Source organism: Bidens hawaiensis, unplaced genomic scaffold (genome assembly GCF_021521415.1).
Source record: "Bidens hawaiensis isolate Kalapana, Puna unplaced genomic scaffold, B.hawaiensis_p1.1 tig00015249_1, whole genome shotgun sequence".
NCBI lineage: Eukaryota > Viridiplantae > Streptophyta > Magnoliopsida > Asterales > Asteraceae > Bidens > Bidens hawaiensis.
This window is the reverse complement of record NW_027492358.1, coordinates 78,532-101,795: the sequence shown is the minus strand read 5'-3', so window position 1 is coordinate 101,795 and position 23,264 is coordinate 78,532. Positions and strand designations below refer to the sequence as shown.

General features: G+C 34.2%; 2 protein-coding genes across 3 annotated transcripts; both read left to right on the top strand.

Annotated features, from left to right (window-relative positions):
* The first annotated feature begins 1,597 nt into the window (after positions 1 to 1,597).
* LOC143548772 (putative multidrug resistance protein) lies at positions 1,598 to 10,367 on the top strand. The gene is made up of 7 exons (XM_077039859.1): positions 1,598 to 1,837; positions 2,052 to 2,106; positions 2,458 to 2,642; positions 2,748 to 3,205; positions 4,611 to 6,521; positions 8,295 to 8,891; positions 9,944 to 10,367. Exons 1-7 carry the CDS (start codon positions 1,652 to 1,654, stop codon positions 10,302 to 10,304), a joined length of 3,753 nt encoding a protein of 1,250 aa, XP_076895974.1. The 5' UTR covers positions 1,598 to 1,651; the 3' UTR covers positions 10,305 to 10,367.
* A 1,148-nt stretch (positions 10,368 to 11,515) lies between these two features.
* LOC143548771 (uncharacterized) lies at positions 11,516 to 16,905 on the top strand. Of its 2 annotated transcripts, XM_077039858.1 has the most exons (16): positions 11,516 to 11,959; positions 13,555 to 13,731; positions 13,822 to 13,946; positions 14,032 to 14,167; positions 14,267 to 14,419; positions 14,494 to 14,547; positions 14,642 to 14,737; positions 14,852 to 14,911; positions 15,021 to 15,095; positions 15,187 to 15,240; positions 15,360 to 15,461; positions 15,559 to 15,808; positions 15,839 to 16,131; positions 16,207 to 16,341; positions 16,431 to 16,538; positions 16,625 to 16,905. In XM_077039858.1, exons 1-16 carry the CDS (start codon positions 11,552 to 11,554, stop codon positions 16,772 to 16,774), a joined length of 2,376 nt encoding a protein of 791 aa, XP_076895973.1. In that variant the 5' UTR covers positions 11,516 to 11,551; the 3' UTR covers positions 16,775 to 16,905. The 2 variants fall into 2 exon arrangements, with proteins under 2 accessions (XP_076895973.1, XP_076895972.1); XM_077039857.1 differs by having other exon boundaries at positions 15,559 to 16,131.
* Positions 16,906 to 23,264: the final 6,359 nt, after the last annotated feature.

Genomic DNA, 23,264 nt, shown 5'->3' with positions numbered 1-23,264 from the left:
GTCTAATCTCGGGATAAAACCGAGACTAGTGACTTCATAACCAATACCATGAAACTCTTTAAACATAAATTAAAAGCTAAACTACTTACAATATGAACAAGACTAGGAAAGCATTAAAGGAAAATAGTATAAACAAGAACTACAAAGAGTTCTCCATGTAGCCTTGCCTTGTAGCATATCACCTCCCGAAGAAGATGAAAGCCGAAGGAAACAAGGGGTGCATATTATATATATGTTGTGCCACAAGATATGAATTAATAAGTAACAAACAAGAATTAAAGAAGGTTATTGCTTGATTATTAAGAACCTTAGAGGTTAGAGATATGAACTTTATTTGGGAGAGAAAGAAGATGAATGAGCAAAGAATAATGAAGAGGATGGGGTTGTTTATATAGGGAATGAGTCAAACTTGTTTTCCTTGTTTTATATCAATACTTGCATGTGTTTTTTTTAAATAAAAAGTTTAAATAATACAATTTAGTAACAAATCCAAAAGGTAAGAGATGATTATGAAACATAAAAATCCAACATTTTATGTTAGTGAAAGATTTGGTTTACAAATCGAGTCGGGTTTTGATACAAATACAAATACAAACAGATCGAAAATGACGAATGTTACACTATGGGACTTGGACTCTTTACCAACAATTGCACCTTGGGGGGGGGGGGGGGGGGTTGTTCCAATCACCTCGGCAGGCTCGGAATTTTTCGAAAAAATTTATATATGTATTTTTTTTGAAAAAAAAATGTATATTTAATGTTAAAACTCAATTACCCAATTCATTTAAGCACATTTTTATAAAAAATTTTTTTGCACAACCCATATCATAATCCAAGCAATTTAAAAAATTAATTGTTAAAACCAATAAAAAAACCTTTTTACTTAAAGCCAAATTTTTTTAACGATTCTCAGAGTGGGCCCTTTCAACCAATTAGATGGGCAGAACAGCAGTGACACACATTGATGTCACTAAGCCACATACCCTTCAGTCTGAATTATTATTATAAGTTTATAACCAACATGCTCGTTTAGAGCCTAATCAAACTTATCAACGTATTGAACTTGACTTGATTCAAGCTTTTAGTTGTTCAATCTCGAGTCGTTGAGGTGCAAAACAAAACGCACCATGCAAAACTGAAGATCCCAGTACCACCAAGCAAACATACAAAATTAACGGCAAATCACTCGAAGTTAAACAACCCGTTAAAGAGCATCTTCATAAGTTAAAATTTAAATATTCTTATGATCAAGAACATAGAGTATAACTTTTGGAATCATAGAAAAAAATAAAACAATACTTGCAGGCATTAGAGGTACCAACAAACAACAACCAGCCAACTTATTTTAACAACATATATATATATATTTATTTTGGTTTGATTTTATCAATTGTTGGCAAATGGCAACTTCCAACATTTTATAATAATAACATTTTATAACAATTAAGTCATTGTTTTTGTCATAACAAGTGACAAGTGACTTAAATAGACAAGTATAAGTAGATCTTAACTAAAGATCCCGACACACAAATCCGGTTAACATAAAGGATTATATTACATATGTAACTGTTTATGTTTATGTTTATATATCTATATATATTTTTGTATGTTTGAAGGGTTTAAGATTACAACTAAAGGCGTATTAAGATAGATGGCGAAAAAGGGTCGTGGAATGTTTTATTATGCAGATGGCATAGATAAGGTGCTTATGTTATTCGGTACATTAGGTTGTCTTGGAGATGCGTTAATGTCTCCGTTTACTATGATAATCCTTAGCGGGATTCTTAACGAATATGGAAGTGGTGGTGTTTCTATCTCCGATGACGTGGTGAACAAGGTATGTATATATGAATATATGAACACTTTCTTGATACATAGTTTTCGTCTAAAATGTTGTTTGAACTTTGAACAAGAACCATTTTGGTTATAACTCGTTTTGACCTGAATCCAGTTTAACCCGTTAGCTTACATACCTCAACCGTTTCAAATGAATTAAAAAATAATGATTGTGATAACGTATATATGTGTATTGACATGTTTTTATCTTATAGTACGCGTTGAAGTTGCTCGCTCTTGCAATTGGCGTTGGAACGTCAGCTTTCATTGGTGAGTTTAGTTCCAAACTTTGTAAACAAAAAAAAACTAGTAGTTATTATGTCATTGTGACGAAATTGAAGCGGAATTCGGGTCCCACCGCTAGGCTAGATTGCGTATAAGCTCGTAACTCCATTCGTAGCCCAATTTATGTCAACTAACTATTGAATCAACTTCATATTAGTCATAACACATTAATTCTCATGTGTTATCACTACTTTCCAATTCAAAAGGTAGCAGTGCAGCTTGTTGCATGCTTGCCTTCTGGTTCGATGTAATCACAACTGTGACCAAAATTTAGTGAATAACAATAATATAAATATGTGGGAAATTTTTTTTCTCATATTGACTCGTATTTTACAGAAGGAATTTGTTGGACAAGAACCGCTGAAAGACAAGCATCTCGTCTAAGGATGGAATACCTGAAGTCGGTACTTAGGCAAGAAGTCGGTTTCTTTGACACACAAGTTGGCTCTTCGACAAATTTTGAAGTTATTTCAACCATATCCGGTGATGCACAACTCATTCAAGACGTCATGGCCGATAAGGTTTAAATTTAGCTTATGTTAATATGCATCATAAAAGTATAAAACATATTTTCCACTTCATTGACATAAGTCACATAACTAACCATTAACCAAAATGTAATGTAGTTGCCCAACTGTGTGAATCACCTATCAGCAGTCGTATTCAGTATCATCGTGGCATTCATACTTTCGTGGCGGCTAGCCGTGGCAACCCTTCCTTTCACATTGCTATTTGTGGGTCCCGTGTTAGGCATGGGGGCCTTACTAAAAGGTATTGGGATGAAAATGAAGGATGCATATGATAAAGGAGGTGGAATGGCGGATCAAGCAATCTCGTCGATCAGAATAGTTTATTCTTACGTTGGCGAACAACAAACGATTGATAAGTTTAGTCATGCGCTAGAGACGAGTATGAAGTTGGGTATCAAACAAGGATTAACAAAGGGGTTGATGATTGGAAGTATGGGGATGGTTTTCGTCACTTGGGCGTTCACCGCTTGGTTAGGAAGTTATCTCGTTACTCAGAAAGGAGAAAAAGGGGGTGCGGTTTTCGTTTCAGCGATTTGTATCATCATGGCGGGCTTGTAAGTCACTAACTTATTTAATTTGTTTTACGTACACTGTTGGAAACCATGCCTAAGAACACGGACACAAATATTTATTTTAGTAAGTTTGTATCAGATAAACATCTATACATTTAGTAAGTTTTTTTATTGAGTTAAGTGCCATTTTAGTACATGTGGTTTGACTAACTACGTAACTTTAGTACTTATTCTTTATTTTGTGCAAATGGCTACCTCGGTTTCAAAAAACTTGCAATTTTAGTACTTTTTTTAATTCCGTCTATATTCCTCCGTTAAGTCAGGGGCATTTAGGTAATTTTGCTTTTTCTCTATCTGTCTTCTACCCCATCTCCCCACAACCACACCACCATATTTTTATGTCTCCTCACCATTTCCGGCAAGATACCAACATATCTATGTTTAAATCCACAACTTCGATCGCTTTACATCCACAACCACAACAGCCTGAAATCCTACCACCATAACACTCACCCCCTCTTTCTCTTGCAATTCATCCACTACCACCAAAACCTCCAACAACCGTAACGGAATCAGCCACCACTACATACGCCATCAATACCACCACATCATAAAATCAACACGAAACAACTGCAACAACCCAACAACCACCGCCGGACCGCCGCAACAACCAAACAACCACCGCCGGACCGCCGTAACAACCCAGCAGCCACCGTCGTACCGTCGCAACAACCAAATAACCACCGCCAGACCGCCGCAACAACCCAGCAGCCACCGCCGTACCGTCGCAACAACCAAATAACCATCTCCGGACCGCCGCAACAACCCAGCAGCCACCGCCGGACCGCCACCACTAACCCTAGGCACCATCCACCAGACCTGCCGCCACCAACTCTAACCTTACCTCCAATAACATGCTATGAGAATGCAAAAACACTTCAGATGTTTAGGGTTTGGATTTTGGGATTTAAGGAAAAGAATTTCAAAATGCCCATGATATAACAAGGAATTACCAAAATGCCCATGATTTAATGAACAAAATAAACGGTGTTAAAAAAAGTACCAAAATTTCAAGTTTTTTGAAACTGAGGTAACCACTTGCACAAAATAAAGAACATGTACTAAAGTTGCGTAGTTGACCAAACCACACTATAATGACACTTAACTCTTTTTTATTTGATCTCAACCAAGATCGACTCTTTCTTTCTTTATTATTGTTATTATTATTATTGACACTTGCACTTACATAACGCTAACCATCTATTTATACTAAACTAAAATCTTGCAGAACAAGTTAAACTATTCTTGGAAAGTAAATAATACTTAATATTTTTACCATAATATGAAAACGTGCCTAAATAAACATACTAATATACTTTCACTTAGCCCCTCAACTTTCTTGATAACACATTTCAGGATTAACTTTCAGTACACTGTCCTATTTCAGGTCAGCTATGAGTGCACTACCTAATGTCCCATTCATTTCAGAAGCGAAAGTCGCTACATCAAGAATGTTTGAAATGATCACACGCGTTCCACGCATAGATATTAACAAAACCAAGGGCAAAACACTGCCATCGGTGAAGGGTCACATCGAGTTTATAAGCGTTGACTTTTCGTACCCAGCACGACCCGACACTCCAGTCCTACAAGGGCTCAACCTACGGGTCAAGGCCGGGAAAACAATCGGCCTTGTGGGTGGTAGCGGGTCAGGAAAGTCAACGCTTATTTCGTTGCTAGAAAGATTCTATGATCCGGTCAAAGGAGACATACTTCTTGATGGACATAGAATAAAGGGTCTTAACCTTAAATGGTTAAGATCCCAAATGGGGTTAGTTAACCAAGAACCGGTTTTATTCGCAACATCGATTAAGGAAAACATACTTTTTGGCAACGAAGGTGTTTCGTCGGATCTTGTTGAGCTCGCAGCTAAAAAAGCAAACGCACACGAATTCATCATCAAACTACCCGAGTCTTATGAAACACAAGTTGGCCAGTTTGGGATGCAGTTGTCGGGTGGTCAAAAGCAACGAATCGCTATAGCGAGAGCTTTGCTTAAGGAACCCAAGATTCTTTTGTTAGATGAAGCAACAAGTGCTTTGGATTCGGAATCCGAAAGGGTTGTTCAAGAAGCTCTTGATCAAGCTTCGGTCGGAAGAACAACCATTATTGTTGCGCATAGGCTTACAACAATCCGTAAAGCGGATAAGATCGTGGTTCTCCAGTCTGGAAAAGTTGTCGAATCCGGGTCCCACGACGAATTAATGCAAATGGAAAATGGAGAAGGTGGGGCCTACTACCAAATGGTGCAGTTACAGCAAGCAGCTACAACTACCCAGGATGAAACCTTAGATAGTCTGCATGCTAATAAACAAATGAGTATCACTGACAGACAGTTATATAAGGAAAGATATTATAATCCCGAAACACCAAGAACTCCGGCTAGTATGAGATCAAGCTTCACAAACAGCCCGATGTCACCTTTTAGCCCGATGGACTCCGTTAACATGGCTCATATGTATTCTTATGAAGAAAGTGACGACGAATATAAAGACGAAAAAAACTCTAATCCTTCACAATGGCGTTTGTTGAAAATGAACGCGCCCGAGTGGAAACGGACCGTGTTAGGGTGTCTGGGAGCTAGTGGGTTCGGTGCTATAACGCCGATACACGCATATTGTTTAGGATCGGTTATATGGGTATATTTTTTACCAGACAAGTCGAAAGTAAGATCAGAAACCGCGGTTTATTGTTTTATCTTCATAGGTCTAGGAGCTCTTTGTTTTATCACAAATGTACTGCAACATTATAACTTTGCAGTGATGGGCGAACGCTTAACGAAAAGAGTACGCGAAAAGTTGCTTGAAAACGTGCTCACTTTTGAAGTCGGCTGGTTCGATAGAGATGAAAACACGAGTGCAGCCGTGTGTGCACGCCTTGCAACCGAAGCTAGCTTGATCCGGTCACTAGTTGGGGACAGAATCTCGTTACTCCTGCAAGTGTCCGTGAGTGCGTTTCTTTCGTTTCTGATTTCGTTAATAATCACTTGGAGAGTTGCAGCTGTCATGATCGCAGTCCAACCGTTGCTGATCGCCAGCATTTACTCCAAACTGAGTTTGATGAAGAGGTTGTCGTCGAAAGCAAAGAAGGCGCAAAACAAAGGAACACAGTTAGCAAGTGAAGCGGTTGTGAATCACAGAACGATTACCGCGTTTGTTTCTCAAGAAAGAATAATGAGATTATACGCAGAAACGCTGAAAGGACCGAGAAAAGAATGTATCAAACAGTCATGGTTTTCGGGTTTGGGTTTATGCGCGTCCCAGTTCATTACAACCGCTGCAATTTCATTGGCGTTTTGGTACGTTAGCCGAGTTTATTATCTGTTACAGTTTTCGTAATTTGATTTGTCTTTTATCTTTTATGTATGTTTGTTAGTTATTATTCTATCTAGGGGTGTGCAGTACTGCAGTGTGCATGAAACCGAAAAAACTGATCGCTAACTGTCAAAACTAGACGCTTTGGATTTATGTTTTTCATGAAAACCGAACCAAACTAAATGTATGAATTTACATTTTTAATTCTGAATGTTAAGTAATTTATAAAAAAATAAAAATAGTAAAACCAAAACTGCACCGTAACTGAAAGGTTTTCAAAAACATAAAAACCAAATTTTCGGTTTTGGTTTGAACTCAAAACTGACCCAAGCACACCCTTAATTTCTATTTGTGATATAAAAATATTATGTTAGTTATTAACATTTTATCATGTTTTTTCCAGTTTTACATTATTCGATTTATCATTTATCTTATATGTATATTTGTTAGTTATTATTCAATCTAGGGGTATGCATGAAACCATAAAAACTGACCCGTAACCAAAAAACTGACCCATACCTGAAAAACCGACGGTTTGGCTTTATGCTTTTCGTAAATCCAAATTTGCGGTTCGGTTTTGCATGTGATTAAAACCGAACCAAACTGAATGTATGAGTTTTTATTTTTAATTTTGAATGTTAAGTAATTTATAAAAAAATAATAAATAGTAAAACCGAAACCGCACCGTAACTGAACGGTTTTCAAAAACATAAAAACCGAATTTATGGTTTTGGTTTGAACTCAAAACCGACCCAGGCACCCGCTTAATTTCTATACATGATTTGAATATTATGTTAGTTATTAACATTTTATCATGATTATTACAGTTTCACATCATTTGATTTGTCATTTACGTATGTTTATTAGTTATTATTCAATCATAAAAACCATAAAAAAACTGTAATAAAAACTGTAATACAAGTCGTATGGAGCTTTGAATATAGTTATTAACATTTTATCATTATTATTAGTGGTTATCTTTATCATTATCCTTTGTATAATCTTACTGCATAAAGATATCTGGTTTTTAGTTATTCAATACATAGAAAATATTGTTCACCGCTAATTGGCGGACCTACACCAAATGTGTAGGTGTCGGCCGACCCCTTTGAATTTTTTTGAAAGGTATAATTAGGGGTGAAAACGAGCCGAGCTGAGCCCGAGCTCGACTAGGCTCGAGCTCGGCTCGTTTAACTTACACAGAGCTCGGCTCGTTTCGAGCTCTATATTCAAAGCTCGAGCTCGGCTCGTGAATGGATTTTGAAGCTCGAGCCGGCTCGTTTACTATTTATAAATTATTTTTCCACATAACTATAATTATTTTATATATTTTTTTCTATTATAACTTTATGTATAAAAGAATATATATTATTTAGTTATTTTTATTTATTTTTTCATAACATTATATTTATTAATTAATAATTATTAAATATATATTTTAAAAAAATTATATAAATGGCAGGCTCGTTTAGGCTCGCGAGCCGGCTCGAGCTCGATAAGTAAAGCTCGGGCTCGTTTATTAAACGAGCTTATTTTTAGGCTTGAGCTCGGGCTCGATAAATATCGTCTCGAACGAGCTTTTTAACGAGCTGATCTCGAGTAGCTCGCGAGCAGCTCGGCTCATTTGCACCCCTAGGTATATATATGTTAAAATCCCGATTGACCCCTATAAAATTTGACACCGACCCCCCTGAAAATTTTTCTTGGGTCCATCACTGTCATCACCAGTGTCGTTTTTTAACCGTTCACTCGTTCAGGTACGGTGGGAGAGAGATGAACCGAGGGAATGTAACCGCGAAACAAATGTTTCAAGTATTCTTTATATTAATGACAACCGGCAAGAACATTGCAGACGCGGGAAGCATGAGTTCCGATCTAGCAAAAGGTGGCAGTGCAGTACGGTCCGTGTTAGCAGTACTCGATAGAAAAACCGAGATTAACCCCAATGACCCAAATGGGCTAACTGTTAAAAACATTAAAGGCGATATAGAGCTTAAAAGCATTTACTTTTCGTACCCGTCAAGACCCGAGCAAATGATATTCCAAGGACTTTCTTTAAAAATAGAAGCTGGGAAAACAGTTGCACTAGTGGGCCAGAGCGGGTCGGGTAAGTCCACTGTTATCGGGTTGATAGAGCGGTTTTATGACCCGTCAAGAGGCTGCATACTCATTGACCAAAAAGATGTGAAGAGTTATAATTTGCGAAACTTGAGAGCGCATATCGCGTTGGTGAGTCAAGAACCGACGCTTTTCGCTGGAAGTATTCGGTATAATATTGTGTATGGTAAAGAGGAAGCTAGTGAAGCTGAAATAAGGAAGGCTGCAAAACTTGCAAATGCTCATGAGTTTATAAGGTATGTTCATAAGTTTTACATGTAAAATATTCATATAAAAACTCATGGTCACATGTAAAAAAATTATTTTTTTTTTCTTCAGAACTTTTGCATATAAACACATGTAAAAGGCGTTCTGATAAAAAAATACTTATTTTTGTAAATAAAAAAAAAGGAAAAAATAGTTCTTTTTTAAACTGTTTTTTATACTTTTTTTTAGAAAAGAATAGTTTTATTTCTGAAAACGTCTTTTTCAAGCATAATAGCCTATTTATTTTTAATCGTCGAGATTGAACAAGTCAATTCAATCAAATCACTTGTATTAGTAAAGATACAAATTGATAAAAGAAAAAAGTTAAAAAGTCAATTTGAAGGTTCATTAGTTTCAGTTTATTTATTTTTTACTTTTATTGTGTGTTTATATGCAAAATCTAAAAAAAAATGTAAAAATGAGTTTTTACATGTAAAAATTTATAAAAAAAAACTCATTTTAACAAGTAAAAAAAATTATGTTTGCGTAATTTTTTCAGAACTTTTGCATATAAACACATGTAAAACTTTTGCATATAAACACATGTAAAAGACGACAAAAATTACTCATTTTTGTAAATAAAAAAAAGGAAAAAATAGTTACTTTTTTGTTACCTACCTTTTATACTTAAAAAAATAGTTTTAATTCTGAAAACAGCTTCTACAAGCATAATAGCCTATCTATATTGACTCGTCGAGATTGAACAAGTCAATGCAATCAGATCATTGCTTTAGTAAAGATACAAACTGATAAAAATAAAAATAAAACGAGTTCAAAAGTCAATTTGAAGGTTCATTAATTTCATTTTTTTTACTTTTATTGTGTTTTTATATGCAAAATCTTCAAAAAAAGATTTTTTAAAAATGAGTTTTTCACATGTAAAAACGAAACTTTTACATGTGAAACACATGGTTCTCTGTTCCACACTTTTTTGTGGTCCCCCAACGAAATGTCGGTCCCTTTAACTTTAAATATTATAAAAACACTATTTTATGATTTTATCTTCTAATGGAAATGAATATAACATATAATATCAATGTAGTTCAATGAAAGATGGATATGAAACATATTGTGGAGAAAGAGGAGTCCAACTATCAGGTGGCCAAAAGCAAAGAATAGCACTTGCAAGAGCAATACTCAAGAATCCAACTATTCTTCTTTTAGATGAAGCCACAAGTGCACTTGACAGTGTATCCGAAAACCTCGTCCAGGAAGCGTTGGAGAAAATGATGGTCGGTAGGACTTGCGTGGTCGTGGCTCATCGGTTATCAACTATACAAAAATCCGACTCGATATCAGTGATCAAGAATGGGAAAGTTGTGGAACAAGGGTCACATAATGAGTTGCTTTCATTGGGGAGTAATGGGGCGTATAGCGCGCTTATTAAGTTGCAACATTTGTGAGGATTTGAAAATGTTTGTAGAGTTTTCTAGTATGGTTATAGGTTTGATGTTAGAAACATGGAAGTGTTATAGATTGTCATGGTTATGTTCAAGCCATCATAGTTCACAAACACATGTTATTGACTATTGTGTTCATGTTAAGGGTGTACACAGTTCAGTATAGGTCGTTTGGGCAAAAAGTGAACCAAAAACGCAACTTTGGTATTTGAATTTTTTAAAACCATTCACTTTTGTTTTTTCGGTTTCGTTTTTTTTTCATTTGGGCTTGAAATTTTTGGGCCGAAAAAAACTTGGGCCAAAGTAATGAATTTAGGCCTAAATCATTTGGTTATTTAATAACTAACTGATTATCATACATTTGGGCTAACAATAGGCGAGTTACATATTTAGTAAATTTTCAATAATTTAATATACAAACATAAAAAAAAATGGAAATCTATAAATTTGGTTTGGTCTTTTTCAGCTTGGTTTTTTCGGTTTGATGCACACATCCTAGCGCATGTTTTTCTTGGATAGTTATCAAGAAATTTTTAGATGATCATATTACAAAGCTAATTGTAACATATATTGTGTTAATTATCAACATGCATGTAGTCATGTAGATTAACAAAAAATCACAAATACCAAAATCACCTCAAATGCTCACTCATGCATTTCATCAAGCATAGCACATATTAAATCCAATGTAGTAACATTAAACTATAAATAGTTTATCCCAAATCCACGTATTTTAACTTTGGTTTATTGGATATCAATATGAAAAATGATATTGACCGATAATAATCTTTATTCATTTTATCGTCATCGGCGGTACCAAATTTAAAAAAGTTGGACCCCAATGGTCCCCTGTTAAAAAGGATTTAACGCTGTTATATTTTTTCCGAATTTCGAACTAATGTTTTAGGGCTTTTGATCAGAAGGAGGATGCGTGTTGATTGACGTAAAACTCAGCTCGAAACGGTGATCCAAACGTCTTGATTTTTGTTAATTGTAAACTTAAACACCCGAATTGAAGCATTGTTTCGATTCAGTTAATTCGGTTTTCTGCTCACCCTACTACATATACGCATCTAACTTAATAAAACGAAGATAAAGGCGTTTATGTGTAACTTTATTCAAACTACAAGGGCTAAAATAATATCCAGTCCACACCTTACAACCGTCTTTTAACAACTTAGGGTTTATAAAGATTCATACATAACCACCACAACACACGGCGGCGAACAGAAACACCCGCCGTACCAACCATGCCGGCAACCGAGATCACCGCGGACGCCTTATCCGCGTCCGGCCGTTCGTCCGAAAAGATAAGCCTACCAACACTCCAATCCAAAATGAAATGCGATCCAGAAGGCTATGAAACCGAGCTAACGCTAGTATACAACCAATTCAAGTCGTCCGTACAGTTATTTCAGCAACAGGCGGCGTTAAACTTCACTTCAGCTGTTACCGGTGGCGTTGGAAGTGATCCGAATGTTGCGAAAGACCTCGGTGACCGTGCGATGTTTTTAGCTCACGTTACGCCGTTTTATCCGGTTCAGCTGGTGGAGTATCCGGTTCAGCTTGTGGAGTTTTTGAAGTCGGCTGCTCGTGTGCTGCCGTCGGCGCTTCGGGTTACGGTTACGCAGGCGTTGATTCTTATGCTTAATCGGAAGGTATTGTTTAGTTTGTTAATTATTATTATTATTATTATTATTATTATTATTATTGTTATTGTTATATATTGTGCTAGAGTTTATATAACATTATTGAGGTAGGCTTTGTATAGTATAAGCAGTGTTGTAAAAATAGGTGTGGGCGGCTGAGTAACGAGTTCATTCAGCTCGGTTGACATTATTTAGAATTGGTCAAACTTGTTAGGGACTTAGGACTGGCAATACATGTTAGACACGACACAATAAGACAGAAATACTTGTGGTGATAGATAGGGGTGTAAACAAGTCGAGCTGAGCCTGAGCTCAATTAGGCTTGAGCTTGGCTTGTAAGTAATGAGAGCTTGAGCTTGGCTTGTTTTGAGCTTTTTTTTCTAAAGCTCGAGTTTGTGAGCTCTTTTTGCAATCTTGGGCTCGGATTGGCTCAGTTTGTTTATTGTTTATGAATTAATTTACACATGTTTTCAATTAATTTTATATGTTTTGAGAAAACAACTTTAAACAAGCTTAAGTTTGGCTTGGGCTCGTTTAATATATTAAACAAGTTAAAGTTTGGGTTGACGCTCGATCATGCAGTGTAAAATTATAATATATATATGTTCAAAAGAGGTAAAACTTAAAAATACACAAGGCTTGACAAGCTTTAACGAGGTTCCCATACAAGGCTCGATAACTAAAAGATCTTTATTTGACGCTCAGTTTGGCTCGAGCTTTTATCGATTCCAGCTCGAGTAGCTCTCGAGCGACTCAACTTGTTTTGCACACCTAGTGCTAGAATAGGGGTGCTAAACACGAACCTGTTTAGAAATTAGTTAACTCGACACGACCTATTTAGGAACCTGTTTAGGGACACGATAAACAATACGTCTGTGTTGAAACAAAATTTCCCAAAAGTTCATATAAGTTTAATTAATACATAAATATATAATCTTTAACATGTGTGTAACCTATCAGGATACAAGTTTAAACAGGTCGACCTATTTAAGACACGAAACCTGTTAAGCTCAAACCCAAACGGCCAAACCTAATAATATTCATGTAGTGTTAACAAGATCGTGTTGGAAACTGCCAGCTCCAAAACTCGTAGCTAGTGCCGAGTCGGTCCAACTTGTTCAATTTGGAATTTAGCTCTTTTTTTACCGATGCTCATGTTTTTCATGTATTTTCTCTGTTTGTTGTTTTTTTAAACTGATTTTTGGGGTTTTTCATGAAGATATCTTGGAAGGAAAACGAGAATTAATATATTACTATGTTTATAATATTAAAGGAATATATCAATTTTTGAAATACTATTTGAACATGTATCCTTTATATTTATATTCATATTCACATATTTTGTTACAAGTGTTAGTAAACTTATGAAGTTTGACATAATTATATAATTTCCTGAAAATTGTTTTTTCAATAATTTACCATGTTTATGCCGAGTACTCGCAACTCCGCGGTCGAACGACCTAGCATTGCCTAGCGACTTCTGCATCCATGATTATAAGCAATATGATTTGATTATATAGAGAAGTTGAAATTGTTTTTTGGTCGAACTGATTATATGGTTCTATCATGTTTCTGGTTTGACGTGGAATTTTGTGTTATAATAGATTATTGCTATCAAGGAGACTCTTCCATTGTTCATGGAGCTTCAGGTTTTGAGTGACAAGCCTTTAAAATTACTGGCATTCTCGCATGTCATTCATAGTATTAGGCGGATGAATCAGAAACACAAGAATGAAACAGAAAACAGGGCACTTCAAAGTATTTTATTCTCAATGCTACAGGTATGTAATTGTAGTTGTTTCTGCTGCTTTTTATATCTCATTTTATACTATTACTTATGATCCATAACATATGGTTTTATGGTGTTTTAGGAAGAGGATGAAAAGAAAGCAATGAGGTCACTCGTCACTATATGTGATCTTCATAGGAGGAAGGTTTGGTTTGATGATAGAACAGCCAATGCTATATGCCGGGCCTGTTTTCATCCATCGTCAAGGTTTATTTAATAATATTCATGTTTAAAAAATCTAGTAAATGCATGATATGTAATGTACTTACACTGATATTTGTTTTGTGATCAGGGTTATGATTGCTGCTCTATCATTTCTTCTTGATTATGAAAAAATTGAGCAAGAAAATGACAGTGATGAGTCGAGTGACGAAGAAGAACCAACACACCAACCTCATGTAGTTGTGAGTAAAGAGGCCATTTACAAGGTTAGTTGCTTAATTTGTGGCATTTATTTGATTTAAAGGTTGATATTTTTGTCAAGAAACACGTTTTAATGGGCAATTTTTACTGTTTCATTAATTTAGGCGAAAAACACAGGAACAACGTCTAGTAAAAAGAAGAAGAAAGCAAAGTTGCAGCGTGTAATTCGGAGCATGAAAAAACAGCAACGTATATCTTCAGAGCGTGATAATAACCTGAATTATTATTCACCTTTGACCTCTTTGACAGACCCTCAAGTATGTCTCGACACTTATTTTATTTATATTAAAGAAATAAATCAAGTGTTTTGAGTTCTATAATCTATCTACAGGGATTTGCTGAGAAGCTGTTCTCGAAACTTCAAACTTGTAAAGAACGGTTTGAGGTAATTATTTACGCATTTTTCTTCTGCAGATTGGTTAATTGAAGATAAAAACATGTTTATTATTCTGGCTTACATATTCGTTGTATTATTGTAGATAAAAATGATGATTGTGAAAGTAGTTGCTCGCACTGTTGGCCTTCATAGATTGATTTTGTTGAACTTTTATCCTTTTCTTCAGAAGTATGTTCAGGTATTGTATCCCCTGAAAGCCTTCTATTTATCACTTATCTTCACAAATCACAAGCATTATGCTTTTTATATGTTACCTGCATTCAAATATCATTCTCGTTACTTATATTTGCAGCCCCATCAAAGGGATGTGACAAACTTGCTAGCAGCAGCTGTTCAAGCCTGTCATGATATGGTATCCACTATAACTTATCAAATCTTCATTATAAGTCATTTTAAGTGAAATTATTTGTTTATTCCTTGTGTCCACTACATCATAATTGATCAAATTATATCTGGACCAGGTGCCGCCTGATGCAGTCGAACCATTGTTTAAACAAATAGTCAATCAATTCGTGCATGATCGCTCACGTACAGAGGTATTTATAATTTTATTTTCAATTATATTATTTTTCCATAACGTGATGTAAATGTTTCAGTTAAATTCCAATATTGTTCCCCCCTTTGTAGTCAATTGCTGTTGGATTGAATGTTGTGCGGGAAATATGTTTGAGAATTCCTTTGGTAAGCTTTCTGTTGTTTGTTCTTGTACACATGTTTACATGTTACTTAAGTAGAATAACAGATTTTCGGTTAAACAGAAAAGAAGGTTATGCCTTTCTAATTTTTTTTCTGTTTATTAGTTAATGACAGAAGACTTGCTGCAAGACCTTGTGCTATACAAGAAATCACATGAGAAAGCAGTTTCATCTGCAGCTCGTTCACTTATTTCGTTGTTTAGAGAGGTGATATAGAAAGAATTATTATATGATTTCTATCTATATATGTATCTATATACACGTGTATGCTAGAATAATGTGGCTAATGAAATTGGTTTTTCAGATTTGTCCTTCACTACTTGTAAAGAAAGACCGAGGGCGCCCGACTGATCCAAAGGCTAAACCGAAAGCATTTGGTGAGGTCACTGTTCCCAGTGATGTTCCCGGTGCTGAATTACTTCAGGATGATGTCGGCGATGATGCCAGCAGTTCTTCCGATATGGATGATATCTTAAATGATGAAGATGATGCCAATAGTGATGATAATGATGTCAGCATTCGTGATGGCGGTTCAGAGCTTAACTCTGAAATTGGTGATGACGAAGATGAAGATGAAGATGAAGATGATGATGGTGAAGATGATGATGATACACTGATGGGAAGTGAAGATGATGTAATGTCAGAAGATGAAGGTGATGTTTCAGTTAGTGACAACGATGATGTGAAAAGCGTTGGTGAAAGCAAAGGGCAAAAGCGTAAATTTGCTGATTTCGATGAACAACTTGATTCTGCCAATCAAAGTCTCCGGGCTCTTAAAAGGCTAGCAGGAGCTAAATTAGAGGAGAATAATGATACTTTGGATGTAACAGATGGTATTCTTTCAAACGAGGATTTCCAAAGAATCAAAGAACTAAAAGTAAGTTTCATTTTTACAACAGAAAATATTATTCTGTTTTTCATGCGAATTATAATATCCGATTTGTGAAAACAGGCAAAGAAGGAAGCGAAGCTTGCATTGACTAACCATGGATTATTGAAGAAAGGTTTGGATCCAAAATCAGAGCATTTTAAAGTCCCGAGTTCTGATCAACTCAGTTTGAAACGAGTGGATGGATACTCGCTTGAAGTAAGTTTTTCTAATAGTTTTAACTCGGTTTCTTCTAAAGCTAATTTCAACTTGTTTGGCCGGTTTATATTAACGGTAATTATTTGTAGGCTAACATAAGGAAAAAGATGACCAAGGAAGAAAGGATGGCATTAATTAAAGCAGGAAGAGAAGAGACAGGGACGTATCAAGCACGGGCTGCTGTTAAGCGGAAAAAGGTACGTTTTTAATATTTTGTATCTTGTTATTTATTTTTTTAGTTACTGAATTTTGTTAACACTGATTAATTTATAATGATTGATAGACTGGTGGGTTAAGCAACCGGCAAAAGGAACATAAAAAGGCCATGCCATTGGTTGCCAAGAGATCAAAGATTGCAAGAGTAAAACGTCAGAAAAAGATAAAGCAACGAGGCGCCGACAAACAGTTCAGAGGCCGTAAAGCCTGGAAATGATCCGTCGTCTTGGTAGTCTATTCACAATTTTGCTCTAAATTTTATTTCCTGTCATTTATTTATCGCCTTTTTTAGTTCTTTCGACGGTGAGTGTTTTTGTTGCCAACATGGACAAACTATATTGATGTTTTTTTTAAGTCAAGCTTTTATACATTGATTGCCGCTATCTACTATTTTTTATGTATAAAGTTTCGCAATGACATGTCATACGCACGAAGTCATCTATAGTAACTTCGATTATTTTTTAAAAGTAGGTTTTAAGTTGCAATGTTTAAATCCAACATAAATGGTGCATCAGAAATCTTGGTTGTGACGACTAGATGTGTATATGCACGTTTGCAAGAGTGTTTTATTTCGGCTTGAAGCGAATGGGATTGCTTGGTTCATTTGATATCATATTCGCTTACTAAGTTAGCGGGGCTATCAATGGGCATTTCTCTTGTTTAATTGTTTACAATCGTGAAAACACCCGCATAAAGGATAATTAGTGATAGCTTCTTCTTGTTAATATAAAATCCTGACATGAGAACTACAGTTTTTTTACTGTTAAAATGTTGCATCAGTTTATATACCAAACTTTGGTCATGAAATGACTTTCAACTCGCTTGACTTGTTCTATAGGCTGATTTTTAAATTTTATAAGTCAACACGCTAAGACATAAAATGTATCGAATTTTAAAAGCTTCTTAGTTGGTCGTTCCGAAAAAAAAAAAACGTTGAAATTATAATAGTGTTAGAAATGTTGATTTTTTAAAAATATTATTGGGTTATAATTAGACAAGACCTGTTGTGCCACTTTGGGCCCGGCCTGCATGGGATTTTAACTTTATTCGTTTCCAATATCTATAGAGCCATAGAGGTAGTACCATGGTACGACAATAATTGTTAATAAAAATAAAAAGACAAATTTATTGTAGCAAAATGACTTAATTTGTATTATGAACCAACCGCTTTTGTGGGAATAACAAAGTAAAATATACGGTCTGTATACAGGTATTGAATACCAAAATAGTGTTAAGCCAACAAAACCTTCCCCAAGACACTTTGGGAGGTCCAGTGTTCTTTTTTCGTGTTAGGGTCTTAATTCTACATCTGACGAATATTATGGAGCGCTTAGTGAACCAAAAAGTAGGGCCCTTTGCATTCGCCCACTCGGCACACCATCTAGCCAGTCATGGGTTTTATTAGTGTAATCACATGCTATCTAGTAATGACAAGCGAATATGTGAGTCTTTATATGGTCAGGTTTCAATCCGATCTGACCCACTTCCTATAGGTTCGGATTATCTTCCTTCAAAACCGGGTTGGATTTGTCGGTTTGGCGGTTTAACAGTAATATGTATTTTTTTATGTGGTTATGTAACTATAAGATTATGTTCTACTAACCTAAATTATTTGAACTTTCCGGGTCCAGGTCGTGGGCCCTTGTTTAGGGTCAAGTTCAATAAGCCATGAACATTGAAAGGAAACTTTTTACACTTTAGCAACTAGCAAGCATGTGTGTTGGGCTAGGTGGGCTCTTGTGCCTCCCAATAATACAATTCTCCACTCAACCTTGTCCACGTGTCTAATGTCGGTCGGTAAACGTCGAATCTTTTTTAGTCATTGTCGTATGTGGAACTTGAACAAGACACCCCTCCTCTCCTTCCAGACACATGTGTTTAAAGGTTTTGTTTTTGTCAACTGGCCACTATCCCATTGGTTAGTGTCGGTATTTATGTCTGGTTTGAGTTAGAGTTAGGGTGTTAATCGGTTCGGGTTTTGGATTTCCTTGGTGTTGATTATTTTTCGGTCTAATTGACGTGCAATGTTGAAAAAAGCTTGACTAGTTGACGTCTAATCGCTAGTTGGTCGGTGGCTGGTTAATTTTTGGATTATTGGCGAGAAAATAGGTGGTCGAACCAAATTGGTTCTTACTAAACCTAGTCGGGCCTTAATTCCGACTAATTTCGACCACTTGCGGTAGTTTCCAGCCAATTTCCGACGATTCTGTTTATATATACATAAAACCGTGTGTATATAACTTAAATATAAAAATGTGTATATATAAAAATGTGTTCATATTTAGAAATTACATATAAGCATATGTGTTTATATACATTACTGAAAATTATATATAAAAATTCCAATCTTATTAATCGTTAGTCTTCATCTCATTATCTGATTAGTGACTAGCGAGTTCTACAACAGTGTCGACGTGTAACAAAATTGTGATCCCTAGTAGAAGTGTATGTACAAATAATGTACAATAGCATTTGGATCTCATGAATATAATAGCTAGTACCAAGTTGTCGATAATATTAAATCTCCAACAGTTTAATATATAATTCACTGTCGGTTATGATTACGTATATCATGTTATGTAATATTTTGTTATGGATCTTTGATAATTATTGATAGTGATTTTAGATGTAAAAATACCTTGGGCACACATTTTGTATTTGTTTTCTATGTGACACATGTTCAAGAATACACGTGTCATAATTAAACTTTTAATATTAATATCGTTTTGGGTGAGAAAATAATTGTACTTAATGCTTTGCTCTCATAAAAACATATAAAGATGAAAATGAGAGAGGAGACATTTCATTACATTTTCATATATATACATGATCAGGATCATGAGAGAACCTTTTTGAAATTGAGAACCATTTTAGACTATAGAAAACCCAAAAATAAAAAAAATCATAAAATAAAATAAAACACAAAAATCAAAAAAGTAAAAAAAATCAAAATTCTTATTTTATCATCCCGGTTTCATAAAAAAAACTCGGTTTAGCTAAATTATATACACATATGTATAATATATACATATATGTATATTTACATGTTTTTTTTTACACATGTGTATAATTTAAGATAAATGATACTGTACATATGTGTATATTACGTAACTAAAGATTATATAAAATTATACATATGTGTATAATACGACGTTTTTTTTTTATTTTTTTTAATGAAACCGGAATGAAATATAAGAATTTTGGTTTTTTTTACCTTTTTAAATTTTTTATTTTATGATTTTTTTAAATATTTTTTTAAAGATATTTTTAGTGGTCCAAAATGGTTCTCAAAGTTCTCAATTTGCAAAGGGTTCTCTTAGGATCCTTACCACATATATATATATATATTTATATATATAATTACACTATTTGATTCGAATATTTAGTACAGTTTTTTAGTTTGTACATTTACTTTCCTCTATATGTATAACATGAAATGCCAACAAGTCAACAACACAACTTCAGTTAAAGTTGTATTTCCCATATCAAATATTTGACTATTTATAAACTTTATTATACCAATCAAATATAAAAGAACAATATGAGATTAATCAAATATCAATCTAAGGTATTTATTTTGATTTAGTTAATTAACAACATGACCACGAATCAATTAATAGTAATGCATAATATCACTAGTACATAGGGCTGCAAACGAACTAAACGAACACGAACAAGGCCTTGTTTGTGTTCGTTCGTTAAGGAAATAATGTGTTCATGAACGGTTCATGAACACTTATCGAACGAGATTTTATGTTCGTGTTCGTTCATTAAGGAAATTAATGTGTTCACGAACGGTTCATGAACACAAACGAACACAAATAAAATCGGCAGAGCCTAGAGATTAAGACCGATGTATTCATCAATGTGAATAATGAAAACATGTAAACGAATTGAACGAACACGAACAAGGGAATGTTCGTGTTCGTTCATTTATCTTTAAACGAACACGAACACTTAATCGAAAAAATATTTATGTACATGTTCGTTTATTTAAAAAATGAACATTTGGGTTCGTTTATATCTGTTTTTTTAATCCAAACGAATATAAATGAACAAAAATAAATGAACATATATGAACACAAACAAACATAAACGAACATAAATGAAAACACTTAAATGAACACAAATTAACAAATATAAACTTTAAGTAGATGACTCATCCAAATAATATTTAATTATTGTTTATTAATACATAAACGAACATAAACGAACGTTCATGAACATAAATGAACGAACGTAACATGTGTTCATGTTCGTTCGTTTAATTAAACGAACACAAACTTTTTGTTCATGTTCGTTCGTTTATTAAATAAACGAACTTCCCGCCGAACATTCACGAACAGTTCACCGAACGTTCGGTTCGTTTACAGGCCTACGTATTACAAATCGATTTTACTTTGGAAAAAGATTAAATACTTATTACATGAAGAACACAACATATTTATTTTATGAAAGTCTTAGGTCACGTCGTCACTATAATAAAGCATAATATTTTATGGTTTATATGTTTTTTAGTACCGTCGTATATGATTTTAATATGTTTATGCTATTAGAGAAAAACATTTAAACTATATAACAAACATCAAATAATAGTCGATTTGTTTTTTCAAGAACTTTACAACTACGCGTTCACATAATAATATACTTTTTACCCGTGAATAAACTCTCTACTCTATGTATACTCAATTTTTTTATTAAATTAACACAACTGAATAAAATAATATCTTATGAACAAGATCAAATCACATGCTTTTCTCACAAAAAGAGAGGTTACCATTAACTCTTGTATTTATTTGTTAGAACCCAATATTTATTACTTATTATTTTTCTAAAACTGAGATTTGGTTTAATGCCCCCACATTTAATTTTTGACATGATCATAGTTTTTATTGTAGCTTAAGCATCAAAATTTTAGAAAAAGCTCCTACAACATTATTTCATAAATATTATTTCTGATTCGGTTTTGTTATAAAAGTCGAATAAATTGACACCAACTTTGTGAAAAACAAATCACTATACAAGAATATGGAGTCTATTTCTTGTTATGAGACCCCTTACATCCTATATGTTTTTTTTAGTGTTTCTCTTGTTGTTTTCGCCAACTTTCTCCTCAATGGATTTTCGAGAAGAAAATGGAACTTCCATGACTGGTTACGACGCTAAGAAGATGAAGTTGATTAATTCTCGTCTTAAGAAGATCAACAAGCCTTTTGTTAAGTCAATCAAGGTAACCATAGACCGTATAAAAAGCTTGTTTTTACTGATTATTGTTTATATTACTATTTTATGTATACTGATTTTATTAAATATTTTTTTAATCAGAGTCCGCGTGATATAATAGACTGCGTTTTGTTTCATCTTCAACCATCTCTTAATCATCCTGGATTAAAAGAAAAACTGACATTGGTATGTTTTAAGTACCCTGTATAAATTAATAACAGATGATCAACAAGCCTTTTGTTAAGTCAATCAAGGTAACCATAGACCGTATAAAAAGCTTGTTTTTACTGGTTATTGTTTATATTACTATTTTATGTATACTGATTTTATTAAATATTTTTTTAATCAGAGTCCGCGTGATATAATAGACTGCGTTTTGTTTCATCTTCAACCATCTCTTAATCATCCTGGATTAAAAGAAAAACTGACATTGGTATGTTTTAAGTACCCTGTATAAATTAATAACAGATGATCAACAAGCCTTTTGTTAAGTCAATCAAGGTAACCATAGACCGTATAAAAAGCTTGTTTTTACTGGTTATTGTTTATATTACTATTTTATGTATACTGATTTTATTAAATATTTTTTTAATCAGAGTCCGCGTGATATAATAGACTGCGTTTTGTTTCATCTTCAACCATCTCTTAATCATCCTGGATTAAAAGAAAAACTGACATTGGTATGTTTTAAGTACCCTGTATAAATTAATAACAGATGATCAACAAGCCTTTTGTTAAGTCAATCAAGGTAACCATAGACCGTATAAAAAGCTTGTTTTTACTGGTTATTGTTTATATTACTATTTTATGTATACTGATTTTATTAAATATTTTTTTAATCAGAGTCCGCGTGATATAATAGACTGCGTTTTGTTTCATCTTCAACCATCTCTTAATCATCCTGGATTAAAAGAAAAACTGACATTGGTATGTTTTAAGTACCCTGTATAAATTAATAACAGATGATCAACAAGCCTTTTGTTAAGTCAATCAAGGTAACCATAGACCGTATAAAAAGCTTGTTTTTACTGGTTATTGTTTATATTACTATTTTATGTATACTGATTTTATTAAATATTTTTTTAATCAGAGTCCGCGTGATATAATAGACTGCGTTTTGTTTCATCTTCAACCATCTCTTAATCATCCTGGATTAAAAGAAAAACTGACATTGGTATGTTTTAAGTACCCTGTATAAATTAATAACAGATGATCAACAAGCCTTTTGTTAAGTCAATCAAGGTAACCATAGACCGTATAAAAAGCTTGTTTTTACTGGTTATTGTTTATATTACTATTTTATGTATACTGATTTTATTAAATATTTTTTTAATCAGAGTCCGCGTGATATAATAGACTGCGTTTTGTTTCATCTTCAACCATCTCTTAATCATCCTGGATTAAAAGAAAAACTGACATTGGTATGTTTTAAGTACCCTGTATAAATTAATAACAGAATCGTAAATACGTCTTTATAAAATTTT

Coding starts and splice junctions, on each gene's coding strand:
- LOC143548772 (XM_077039859.1), top strand. CDS start 1,652: ATGGCGAAAAAGGGTCGTGGAATGTTTTATTATGCAGATGGCATAGAT. Junction 2,107..2,457: donor TGGAACGTCAGCTTTCATTG/GTGAGTTTAGTT, acceptor CGTATTTTACAG/AAGGAATTTGTTGGACAAGA. Junction 3,206..4,610: donor TGTATCATCATGGCGGGCTT/GTAAGTCACTAA, acceptor GTCCTATTTCAG/GTCAGCTATGAGTGCACTAC.
- LOC143548771 (XM_077039857.1), top strand. CDS start 11,552: ATGCCGGCAACCGAGATCACCGCGGACGCCTTATCCGCGTCCGGCCGT. Junction 14,168..14,266: donor GTAAAGAGGCCATTTACAAG/GTTAGTTGCTTA, acceptor TCATTAATTTAG/GCGAAAAACACAGGAACAAC. Junction 14,912..15,020: donor TTCAAGCCTGTCATGATATG/GTATCCACTATA, acceptor TATCTGGACCAG/GTGCCGCCTGATGCAGTCGA.